General features: G+C 35.6%; 1 protein-coding gene across 1 annotated transcript in view; it reads left to right on the top strand.

Annotated features, from left to right (window-relative positions):
• The window catches only part of ADGRV1 (adhesion G protein-coupled receptor V1), a gene marked incomplete at its 5' end in the record, with an annotated part of 540,732 nt that overhangs the window by 95,910 nt on the left and 432,558 nt on the right, over nt 1-12,264 (top strand). The window contains 4 exons of the mRNA XM_081287826.1: nt 6,540-6,755; nt 9,456-9,671; nt 10,372-10,616; nt 11,867-12,048. Coding sequence (XP_081143952.1) covers nt 6,540-6,755; nt 9,456-9,671; nt 10,372-10,616; nt 11,867-12,048 — 859 coding nt within the window. The remainder of the gene's footprint in view (nt 1-6,539; nt 6,756-9,455; nt 9,672-10,371; nt 10,617-11,866; nt 12,049-12,264) is intronic.

Here is a 12,264-nt window from a genome sequence, read left to right as displayed (position 1 = left end):
AATTGGCTGCACCAATTTGCCCTCCAACCAACAATGAACAAGAGTACCCTTTTCCCCACATCTGCACCAGCACTTGTTGTTGTTTGACTTCCTAATGGCTGCCAATCTTACTGGAGTGAGATGGTATCTTAGGGTGGTTTTGATTTGCATTTCTCTGACTGCTAGTGATGTTGAGCATTTTTTCATGTACTTGTTGATTGATTGTATGTCCTCCTCTGAGAAGTGTCTGTTCAGGTCCTTGGCCCATTTGTTGATTGGGTTATTTGTTATCTTATTGTCTAATTTTTTGGTTCTTTGTATACTCTGGATATTAGGGCTCTATCTGAAGTGTGAGGAGTAAAGATTTGTTCCCAGGATGTAGGCTCCCTATTTACCTCTCTTATTGTTTCTTTTGCTGAGAAAAAACGTTTTAGTTTGAGTAAGTCCCATTTGTTGATTCTAGTTATTAACTCTTGTGCTATGGGTGTCCTATTGAGGAATTTGGAGCCCGACCCCACAGTATGTAGATCGTAGCCAACTTTTTCTTCTATCAGATGCCGTGTCTCTGATTTGATATCAAGCTCCTTGATCCATTTTGAGTTAACTTTTGTGCATGGCGAGAGAAAGGGATTCAGTTTCATTTTGATGCATATGGATTTCCAGTTTTCCCAGCACCATTTGTTGAAGATGCTATCCTTCCTCCATTGCATGCTTTTAGCCCCTTTATCAAATATAAGATAGTTGTAGTTTTGTGGATTGGTTTCTGTGTCCTCTATTCTTTACCATTGGTCCACCTGCGTGCTGTGGTACCAGTACCATGCTGTTTTTGTTACTATTGCTCTGTAGTATAGTTTGAAGTCTGGTATCGGTATACTGCCTGATTCACACTTCCTGCTTAGCATTGTTTTTGCTATTCTGGGTCTTTTAATTTTCCATATGAATTTCATGATTGCTTTATCTATTTCTACAAGAAATGCCGTTGGAATTTTGATTGGCATTGCATTAAACCTATAGAGAACTTTTGGTAATATCGCCATTTTGATGATGTTAGTTCTGCCTATCCATGAACAGGGTATATTTTTCCATCTTCTAAGATCTTCTTCTATTTCTCTCTTTAGGGTTCTGTAGTTTTCATTGTATAAGTCTTTCACCTCTTTTGTTAGGTTGATTCCCAAGTATTTTATTTTTTTGAGGATATTGTGAATGGAGTGTTTTTCCTCATTTTCGTTTCAGAGGATTTGTCGCTGATATACAGGAATGCCTTTGATTTATGCATGTTGATTTTATATCCTGCCACTTTGCTAAATTCATTTATTAGCTCTAATAGTTTCTTTGTAGACCCTTTTGGGTCTGCTAGGTATAGAATCATGTCATCTGTAAATAGTGATAATTTAAGTTCTTCTTTTCCTATTTTTATGCCTTTAATTTCTTTCGTCTGTCTAGTTGCTCTGACCAATGTTTCGAGAACTATGTTGACCATAAGTGGTGAGAGAGGGCATCCCTGTCTTGTTCCAGATTTTAGAGGGAATGCCTTCAATTTTCCTCCATTCAGAGTGATGCTAGCCTGAGGCTTAGCATAGATTGCTTTTACAATGTCAAGGTAAGTTCCTGTTATCCCTAGTTTTTCTAGAGTTTTGAACATAAAGGGATGCTGTACTTTGTCGAATGCTTTTTCTGCATCTATCGAGATGATCATATGGTTCTTATTTTTAAGTCTATTGATGTGGTGAATAACATTTATTGATTTCCGTATATTGAACCAGCCTTGCATCCCCGGGATGAATCCTTCTTGATCATGGTGCACAATTTTTTTGATATGTTTTTGAATCTGATTTGCCAGAATTTTATTGAGGATTTTTGCATCTAGAATCATTAGAGATATTGGTCTGTAGTTTTCTTTCTTTGAAGTGTCTTTGTCTGGTTTAGGAATCAGGGTGATGTTGGCCTCGTAGAATGAATTTGGAAGTTCTCCCTCTTTTTCTATTTTCTGAAATAGCTTGAAAAGTATTGGTATTAGTTCCTCTTTAAAGGTTTTGTAAAACTCTGCTGTATACCCATCCGGTCCTGGGCTTTTCTTAGTTGGTAGTCTTTTGATGGTTTCTTCTATTTCCTCAATTGATATTGGTCTGTTTAGGTTGTATATATCCTCCTGACTCAATCTGGGCATATCATATGACTTAAGAAATTTATCGATGCCTTCACTATCTTCTATTTTATTGGAGTATAAGGATTCAAAATAATTTCTGATTATCTTCTGTATTTCTGAAGTGTCTGTTGTGATGTTGCCTTTTTCATCCCGTATGCTAGTAATTTGAGTTCTCTCTCTTCTTCTCTTTGTTAGCATGGCTAAAGGTCTGTCTTTATTTTTTCAAAGAACCAACTTTTAGTTTTGTCAATTTTTTCGATTGTTTCTTTTGTTTTGATTTCATTAATTTCAGCTCTGATTTTAATTATTTCTTGCCTTCTACTTCTTTTGCTGTTGTTTTGCTCTTCTTTTTCTAGGATTTTGAGATGAAGTATGAGATCATTTATTTGTTGTTTTTTTCTTTTTTTAAGGAATGAACTCCAAGCAATGAATTTTCCTCTTAGAACTGCTTTCAATGTGTCCCATAGATTCCGATGTGTTGTGTCTGTGTTTTCATTTATCTCTAAGAATTTTTTAATTTCCTCCTTGATGTCTTCTATAACCCATTGATCATTCAGTAACCTATTGTTCATTCTCCAAGTGATGCATGATTTTTCCTTCCTTCTTTTATCGTTCATTTTCAGTTTCATTCCATTATGATCAGATAAGATGCATGGTATTATCTCTACTCCTTTATATTGTCTAAGAGTTGCCCTGTGACATAATATATGACCTATTTTTGAGAAGGATCCATATGCTGCTGAGAAAAAAGTGTAACTGCTTGATGTTGGGTGGTATATTCTATATATGTCAATTAAGTCTAGGTTGTTAATTGTGTTATTGAGTTCTATAGTTTCCTTATTCAACTTTTGTTTGGAAGATCTGTCCAGTGGTGAGAGAGGTGTGTTGAAGTCTCCCATGATTATTGTATGGTGGTCTATTAGACTCTTGAACTTGAGAAGAGTTTGCTTGATGAACATAGCTGCACCGTTGTTTGGGGCATATATATTTATGATTGTTATGTCTTGTTGGTGTATGGTTCCCTTGAGCAGTATGTAGTGTCCCTCTTTATCCCTTTTGATTAACTTTGGCTTGAAATCTATTTTATTTGATATGAGTATGGACACTCCTGCTTGTTTCCAAAGTCCATATGAGTGATATGATTTTTCCCAACCTTTCACCTTCAGTCTATGTATGTCTTTTTCTATCAAATGCGTCTCCTGTAGGCAGCATATTGTTGGGTCATGTTTTGTGATCCATTCTACTAGCCTGTGTCTCTTAATTGGTGAGTTTAAGCCATTAACATTTAGGGTTATTATTGAGATATGGTTTGTTCTTCCAGCCATATTTGTTTATTTATGTTACTAAACATGGTTTGTTTTCCTCTTTGATTATTTTCCCCCCTTTACTGTCCTACCTCCCACTGTTGGTTTTCATTGTTATTTTCCATTTCCTCTTCCTGAAATGTTTTGCCAAGGATGTTTTGAAGAGATGGGTTTCTAGCTGCAGATTCTTTTAACTTTTGTTTATCATGGAAGGTTTTAATTTCATCTTCCATCCTGAAGCTTAATTTCGCTGGATACACGATTCTCGTTTGGAACCCATTTTCTTTCAGTGTTTGAAATATGTTATTCCAGGATCTTCTAGCTTTCAGAGCCTGTGTTGAAAGATCAGCTGTTATCCTGATTGGTTTACCCCTAAATGTAATCTGCTTCCTTTCTCTTGTAGCTTTTAAAATTCTCTCCTTATTCTGTATGCTGGGAATCTTCATTATAATGTGTCTGTGTGGATCTCTTATGATTTTGCACATTCGGCATCCTGTAGGCTTCTAGGATTTGGGATTCTGTCTCATTCTTCAAGTCTGGGAAGTTTTCTAAAATTATGGTACACTTCACGAATTTGCATGTCATCCTTGTGCAGGGGCCATGCTAATCTTCTCTGTATCGTTCCAATTTTAGTATATGTGCTGCCAAAGCGAGCACTTTAAAATTATTTTCTTATTTTTATCCTTATCCCTATGTATGTTAGGCATTTTCATAATAATGTGTCTTAATGAGGGTAATTTTGTATATTTGTGGTCCTGTAATCCTCCTGTATTTGATTTTATATTTCATTCATTAATTTTGGAAATTTTCTGATATTATTTCACTGAAAAGATTGTTCATTCCTTTTGTTTGTGTCTCCCAGCCTTTATTTATCCCAATAAATCTTTATTTATTCAGGTTATCCCATATTTCTTGAAAGTTCTGTTCATGGTCTCTTGATATTTTTTCTCTAGAGTCAACTTTGTTTTCAAGATTATATTTTGTCTTCATTGTATGAAATTCTATCTTCCAAGTGATTTAGTCTGTTGGTGATGCTTTTAATTGTATTTTTAATTTGGAATTGATATCTTCGTTTTGAATATTTCTGCTGTTTTGTTGTTGTTGTTTCAGAATCTTTATTCCTTTATTGAAGTGATCTATCATTTCCTATATTTTCTGTCTGACTTCACTCCTTATTCAGTCCTTTACTTCACAGATCAGTTTAACTATGTACCTTTTGAACTCCTTTTCTGACATTTCCTCCACTGTGGTGTCAATGTATTCTATTATTGGAGTATCTCAGTTTGTTTGGGACGATTTGCTCCTTGCTTTTTCATGTTGTTTGTGTGTCCACCCTTCTAACAGTATGGATCTGAGGCAGTAGAGTTTCTGCCCACTGGACTTATGGTATCCCTGAAGGTTTCCAGATCCTTACTCTTTAGGGGAAGACAAATAATAACAACAACCAATGCAAACAATATACAACATCAAACCAAATAGTTTCTATTATGATGTCTATAGTGTTAATTAACACAATAAACAGAAATGATGTGATCAGCTGTTGTCTACAATGAAAACAGCAAGTTTGCAAAAGGGTTTTCCATTTCAAATGGTGGACAGGGGGAGAACAGAATCGATATAGAATGTGATGGTTATGAGAGAGGAGGAAAGAAGATAGATGTAAAAAACTGAGTGAAAGAGAGAACAATAGAGATAGGCTGTTAGTGGAAGAAAAGAGAGAATCAAGCAGAACAGGTAAGAGAAAATACATATGTATATGTAAAGTAAAAATTTTTTAAAAATGAAAGAATACAAAACAAAACTCCTAGTCCTCAAAAAACTGACCCATGAAAAATGACTGCCTTCAGAAATGCTCACTGAGAAGCTGCTGTCTGCTTTCTTGGTTTCATGCCACAGAACAGTCAGGAAAGCAATCTCCTTCATTCTGTCATCTTATAAACTTGCTGATGACTCAAATTTTAGTAGACAAATCAGTGTAGGGCCTGCTAGGATCTTTGCTGCTCTATTCTAAGTATAATCATCAACGTCCATGAGAGGAGCAGCTGTTAGCACCTGCACCCGAGTGCAGGGCAGGGTGCCCAGTGGTGGAGAGCCAAAGGTCAGGTAGCAGATATGGTGGGGATCATAAATAGGAAGTAAGAAAATGAGGCCAGCCATTTAGTACACCTCCTAATTGTGTCTGATAGGTAGTAGTAGAGGATCTTACATGAGTTCTTCAACTTCTTTATGCCTGATTCCTAATCTGATGAATAATATATATCTATCCCTGTCTTTATCTGTCTCAGCAGATGAATGGATAAGAAAATATGGTACAGGGGAGATTATTCGACTCTCAAAGAGAATGAAATCCTGCTATTTGTGGCAAAATGGATGGAACTGGAGAACTTTATCAAAAGTGAAATAAGCCAGGCACAGAAAGATAAATACTGCATATTCTCACTTATGTGAAGAAGCTAAATATGTTGATCTCAAAAAAGAGAGTAGATGGCTAGAGTGATTATTACAGGCTAGGAAAGGTAGTAGGAAGTGAAGAGTGAGGGAAGTTGGGTTATAGGTATTCAAATACAGTTAGATGGTAGGAGTAAATTCTGGTGTTCTGTAGTGCAGTGGGGTGACTGGAGTCTGCAGCTGATCTTTGAGCTCAAGGAACTTAGAAGGAAATGCCTTTTCTACTCATTTCATAACCAGAGTGTTGTTTTTCTGTAGTGGCATGATAATGAACTAAATAGAAGCACATAATTCTGTAGGCTCATTATGACTTGTAATATCATGTAAATTGATGATTAATTATACTTGAATCATTTCACTGCTTTTTCAGAAGTTTCCAATACTTATTAAAAATACTTGTGTAGGGTAATCTTTCCTTTGCCAAGCTTTTATATGAAGAAAAATCTCCCTAGATTGTAAGATGCAAGAGATCAGGGATTTTCTATTTACTTTATTTTTGTATTTCCAAAGTCTAGTTTAATGGTGGTGCATATACAGATTTAAATCCTTTGAAATATAAATAGTAGAGAGAGACATCTGGCTGATGCAGTTTTATTGAGGCTTCTTGATGACTTTTAACCCATTTTTAGAAATTTGGTATATTAGCTTTTCTTCTCTTTTAGTTCCAAATTCTCCACGCCTGGGACCTAAGGTAGAAACTGTAGCCCATTTAATTATCCTTGCCAACGACAATGCATTTGGAACCCTTCAGCTTTCAGCACCAGTGGTTCGAGTGACAGAAAATCATGTTGGACCCATTATCAATGTGACTAGAACAGGAGGAGCATTTGCAGATGTTTCTGTGAAGTTTAAAGCTGTGCCAATAACTGCAGTAGCTGGTAAGAAAAGATATCTAAGGAGCAGCGAAGTGTTTTAAAGGGTCATGTGTCTGGATTAACAAAGCCACATAAGGACATATTTCGAAAAATCAACTAGAAAGCATCAGTACTCTTGTGTCTGTTTAGATACCAATCTAGAGATTTTACATATCTGTGACTCCAGATTCGTAGAATTCATGAAAAAACACTGGTAAAATTGTACCAAAATTCAAAAGTTATGACAGCTGAAGTATGCACAAGCCAATGAAAAGTAAACTAAGGATGTCATTGGCTTTCTCTGAATTTTTTTCATTTTTTGAAAGGGTTTCATGTGTAAATGACTACTAAGGAATGCAGGAAAAAATGAGTAGCCATTAATTTTGGTTCTTTGGAGTAGGCTTATCTGCCATTATCTTACTTGTTTATTTATGAAGAATATGGAAGAGACAATGGTTAGCATTGACTATTTTATGTATAAGCAGAATGATTTGACTGCCAAATGCACACATTTGGAGACTGCCTTCTTTGATACAGGAGATCCAGAATTTAGAGGGAGATTTGCCCAATAACAGTTCAGTTAGAATTCTAGTGTTCACTCAAAGAAACAGGAGTGTGAATGAGGGGGATATGATGCCTGATTTAAAACATAAATCATCTGAACATGATTCTTGCTAAAAAAAAATAAGACAACAAGCCTGAGCTGGGGCTGTACTTCAGTGGCAAAGAACTTGCCTAGCATGTGTGAGGCACTGGGTTTGATCCAAAAAAGTAGGCCCAAATCTCCATCATGTCAGATTAGTCCCTGACTTTCTTAATAAGACTCCTATAGTACAAGAATTAAAACCAAGAATCAATAAATGGGATGGAGTCAAACTAAAAAGCTTCTTCTCAGCGAAAGAAACAATCAGTGAGGTGAATAGAGAGCCTACAGAATGGGGGAAAATTTTACCACAAACACACCAGATAGAAAACTAATCTCTAGGATATATAAAGTACTCTACTCAAAAACCTTACCATCAAAAAACCCATAAGTAACCCAGTTAATAAATGGGCCAAGGAACTGAGGAGACACTTCTCAGAAGAGGATATAAAATCAATCAATAAACATATGAAAAAATGTTCAATATCTCTAGCAATTAGAGAAATGCAAATCAAAACTACTCTAAGATTTCATCTCACTCCAGTCAGAATGGCAGCTGTCAAGAATACAAACAACAATTAGTGTTGGTGAGGATGTGGGGAAGAAGGCACACTCATACATTGCTGGTGGGACTATAAATTGATGCAGCCAATCTGGAAAGCAGTATGGAGATTCCTTGGAAAACTTGGAATGGAACCACCATTTGACCCAGCTATCCCACTCCTCGGTTTATACCCAAAGGACTTAAAAACAGCATACTACAGGGACACAGCCATATCAATGTTTATAACAGCACAATTCACAATAGTTAAAATGTGAAACCAACCCAGATGCCCTTCAGTAGATGAATGGATAGGGAAACTTTGGTATATATACAGAGTGGAACATTACTCAGCATTAAAAGAGAATAAACTCATGGCATTTGCAGGTAAATGCATGGAATTGGAGAATATAATGCCAAGTAAAGCAAGCCAATCCCAAAAAACCAAAGGCTGAATGTTTTCTTTGATATGAGGTTGCTGACTCATAATGGTGATGGGGGCAGAGGATGGGAGGAATGTTGGAACTTTAGATAGAGCAAAGGGGAGGGAGGGGAAGGGAGGGAGCAAGAGAGTAGGAATGATAGTGGAATGAGTTAGACATCATTACCCTAAGTACATGTATGCAGACACGAATGGTGTGAAAATACTTTGTGTACAATTAGTGATTTAAAAAATTATGCTCTCTATGTGTAATATGAAATGAATTGCATTCTGCCATCATGTGTAACAGAATAGAATAAATAAATAATTTAAAATAAATAAATAAGTAAATAAAATGAAGGCATTCTGTCCATCTTCCAAAAAAAAAAAAAGGAAAAAAAGAAAAAGGAAAAACAAGCCAGGCTTACCTCATCTGTGCACATTAGAGGATGCACAGACCTAAGAATGCCTCTAGACAACCTCATCTATTGACAAGTGGGGGGAATTAGTGTTCTGAGGAGTTAGCCTGTAGGATCCAAAGGGAATCTCCCTCCTTTCCTTATCCAGTGCTTGTTTTCTTGCCACCCTGAGCAATACTCAGCAGCAGCTTTTTATCCAGCTTTGTAGGAAAGTTTGTCATTTCCAGCTATATCACTGAGGATGCTAACATGCCGTTTCTGCAATAGTATAGTTTATTTCCCCAGTAAAACTAGAATTCTAGTTCTTTTCTTTGTTCTAAAGTATTGTACTCTTTTTTTTTTTTTTTTTTTTTTTAGAGAAGGAACCATGTTATGGTAATAATTGTCTATCTCACTCTAAAGAGAGAGAAGGAGGGAGGGAGGGAGAGAATCAATCTATAGTAAAGTATATAAGCATCTTCCTGAAAATGAAGACATGAAGTTGAACAACCTTAAGAAGTTTTTTCCATTATCTTATGATATTATCAAATCCAACTTTTATTAGTTTTAGAAAACTTTGTTTAGAATAGATATAGTTAATATCCTCGAAAATGTCTCCCCAAGTATACCATAAAGCTTGGGGTAAATTTTGTTTCCCTAATGTTTGGAATGTTTATCATATTCTGAATAAGTGTTAACATTTTGCTTTTTGTCCTTGCAGGTGAAGATTACAGTATAGCTTCATCAGATGTGGTCTTGCTGGAAGGGGAAACCAGTAAAGCTGTGCCAATATACATAATTAACGACATCTACCCTGAACTGGAAGAATCTTTCCTTGTGCAGCTGCTGAATCAAACAACAGGAGGAGCGAAACTAGGGGCTTTGACAGAGGCTGTCATTATTATTGAGGCTTCTGATGACCCCTATGGATTATTTGGTAATTGGGCTTGTTTGCATCTCTCTTTTACTTGTTTGTATAAGTCAAGTATAATGGCCATTTCTTTTCTGTAGAGACTCAGAATTGATTTGATTAAGTGTCCTTTTTTAACCTGATTATTAGTGATACATAGGGCCCCTATATAGACTGACAGGGATGGATAGTAATTTTTTATAAAAGTAAGTAACATAGAGATGGAAATCACAAATTTTTAGCTTTTTGTTCAGATTTGGTTCCCAGATGCATTTTGTGAGTCTTAGGTAATTCTTTTAAAAATTAATTTGTAGAAATTGCCACTCAGATCTGACTTTCTGGGCTTTCCTGATAAGTAGGAAAATCTGGCAACATCAAGCCCCCCTTTCCTGCATAGTATCAGTCATGGGAGCAAATAGCAACTACCCCTGGGGACCAGGCAGGCCGTTTGTATAGTTGGCCACAGTTCCCACTGGATTATTTCACTCATGGCTGGTATATACATGACCCCTGTTGACATCTCACTTTATGATTTCTGTTGTTAGCACAATGAAAAATAACGGTTGGAAACTTTGGCAGGCTTGACAAAGTTGTGTCACAGCATGGTACCCTGCTTTTATGGGATGTAGCTACTTAGGTAGCTTAGGGGGAGAAAGAATCCACTGTAGAAGGGTCCTTGTTAGTTCTGTGTTGACTCAATTATACTTTTTATCTGTCTTCCCTCCAGGTTTTCAGATTACTAAACTTATTGTAGAGGAACCTGAGTTTAACTCAGTGAAGGTAAACCTGCCAATAATTCGAAATTCTGGGACACTCGGCAATGTTACTATTGAGTGGGTTGCCACCATTAATGGACAGCTTGCTACTGGCGACCTGCAAGTTGTCTCAGGTAATGTGACCTTTGCCCCTGGGGAAACCATTCAAACCTTGTTGTTAGAGGTCCTGGCTGACGACGTTCCGGAGATTGAAGAGGTGAGAGGAATGGCTAGTATAGAATGACACTGTAAATTGTGCCTTGTCTTATAGTGACTAGAACAGATGACTCTGGCTATGACATTTTAGAGAGGATGTCAGATAAATTATTTCTGCAAGAATGTTCAAAGTATGGTAGGATAAAAGTGATCTTTACAAATAACAAGAGGAGGAATATTCTAAAAATAGATTTTGTCTACATAAGATTTTATTAGTATACGATTTTTTTGTGCAATTACATTGTATTTTTCAATAATGGTGTTAAATAATTAAAAAATATATAAAACTATGTTCATTTTTTTCTATATTTGTTTTTATTAATTTGTATTCATGGTCTCTTTTGGCTTGGATGCAAGCCAATCTTTTTTAAGTGTAGATTTTGACTTTCCACTCTTCATTTATTATTCTTCAACTATTATTGAGAGTTTACTATCTAACTGCATCATTCTTACTCTAATTTCAGAGCTTATTTAACAAATAAGCTCGGTAATTTTCCTGTTTTATATTTTTCATGATGAAGAAGCAATGTGGCAACAAAAATTAGAGTCTCAGTGGGAAAGCTGATTCATCCATCACTAACATATTGTCTGAAGATAATTTTATTTTATGAAATTCAAGTATTACTAAAGCTTATACCTCATAAAAGTATTATATTAGCATTTATTCTTTAATAGTATTAAATTTTATAGGAGTCCATAGAATTTCTCTTGAATGCAAATCATAATTCAATTCTAAAATATTATTCATTTACATGTAGAAAACATTTATCTTTCCTTCTTTCTAAAGGTTGCAATACAATATGATGTTTTTTCCTATAAGATTTGTCAGAATTTCCATTCAGGATAACATGGGAAATAAAGCATAATAGATTTAACTTTGAGCTAAAAATGCATATGCAATATTTCCCCTCAATAAAAAGGTATAGGACATAAAAGTCATATCATTGAAATGATAAACATAAATAGGAATCTTAAAATTGATTTTTATGATTATAGAACTGATTATTAAGGAATTTAAACAGCCTGTATTTCTTATGTATAATCATGCTCTGTTATTAAGTTGATAATGAATCATTCTATTCCAAGCTGGGTTTGCAAATGTTTTGGGGGAGTTTTCTTTGAGTCCCTTTATACTTAGTCCATTTTATTTTTATGCTTGTATGGATATGTTTGCTGATTTTTTACCTGCATCATTCTTACTCTAATTTCAGAGCTGGGATGCTGTTAAGGAAGTTTTCACTCTATTTTTAGGTTATCCAAGTGCAACTAACTGATGCCTCTGGTGGAGGTACTATTGGGTTAGATCCAGTGGCAAATATTATTATTCCTGCCAATGATAATCCATATGGCACAGTAGCCTTTGTTCAGTCAGTTAATCGTGTTCAAGAGCCTCTGGAAAGAAGTTCCTGTGCTAACATCACTGTCAGGCGAAGGTATATGAGGTGGCTTCTTGCATCTTGGGAGTGATGGGAATTATGGGTGGTGAAGAAGGATCCTTCTACAATTAAACAGTTTGGATTTGATGGTTTTTCCATATTATAATTTATTTTATAGGTTAATGTGTTGGTTGAATTATGTTTATTAATAAAATGATCCATCATACTTATACCTGTTGTTAGTGAAATGAATAGTAGATTATACACCTTTGT

Source organism: Spermophilus citellus (genome assembly GCF_964194105.1).
Source record: "Spermophilus citellus genome assembly, chromosome: 1".
In the NCBI taxonomy this organism is placed as follows: domain Eukaryota; kingdom Metazoa; phylum Chordata; class Mammalia; order Rodentia; family Sciuridae; genus Spermophilus; species Spermophilus citellus.
Note: the sequence above shows the minus strand (reverse complement) of the source record. Positions and strands in the feature narration are given on the sequence as shown.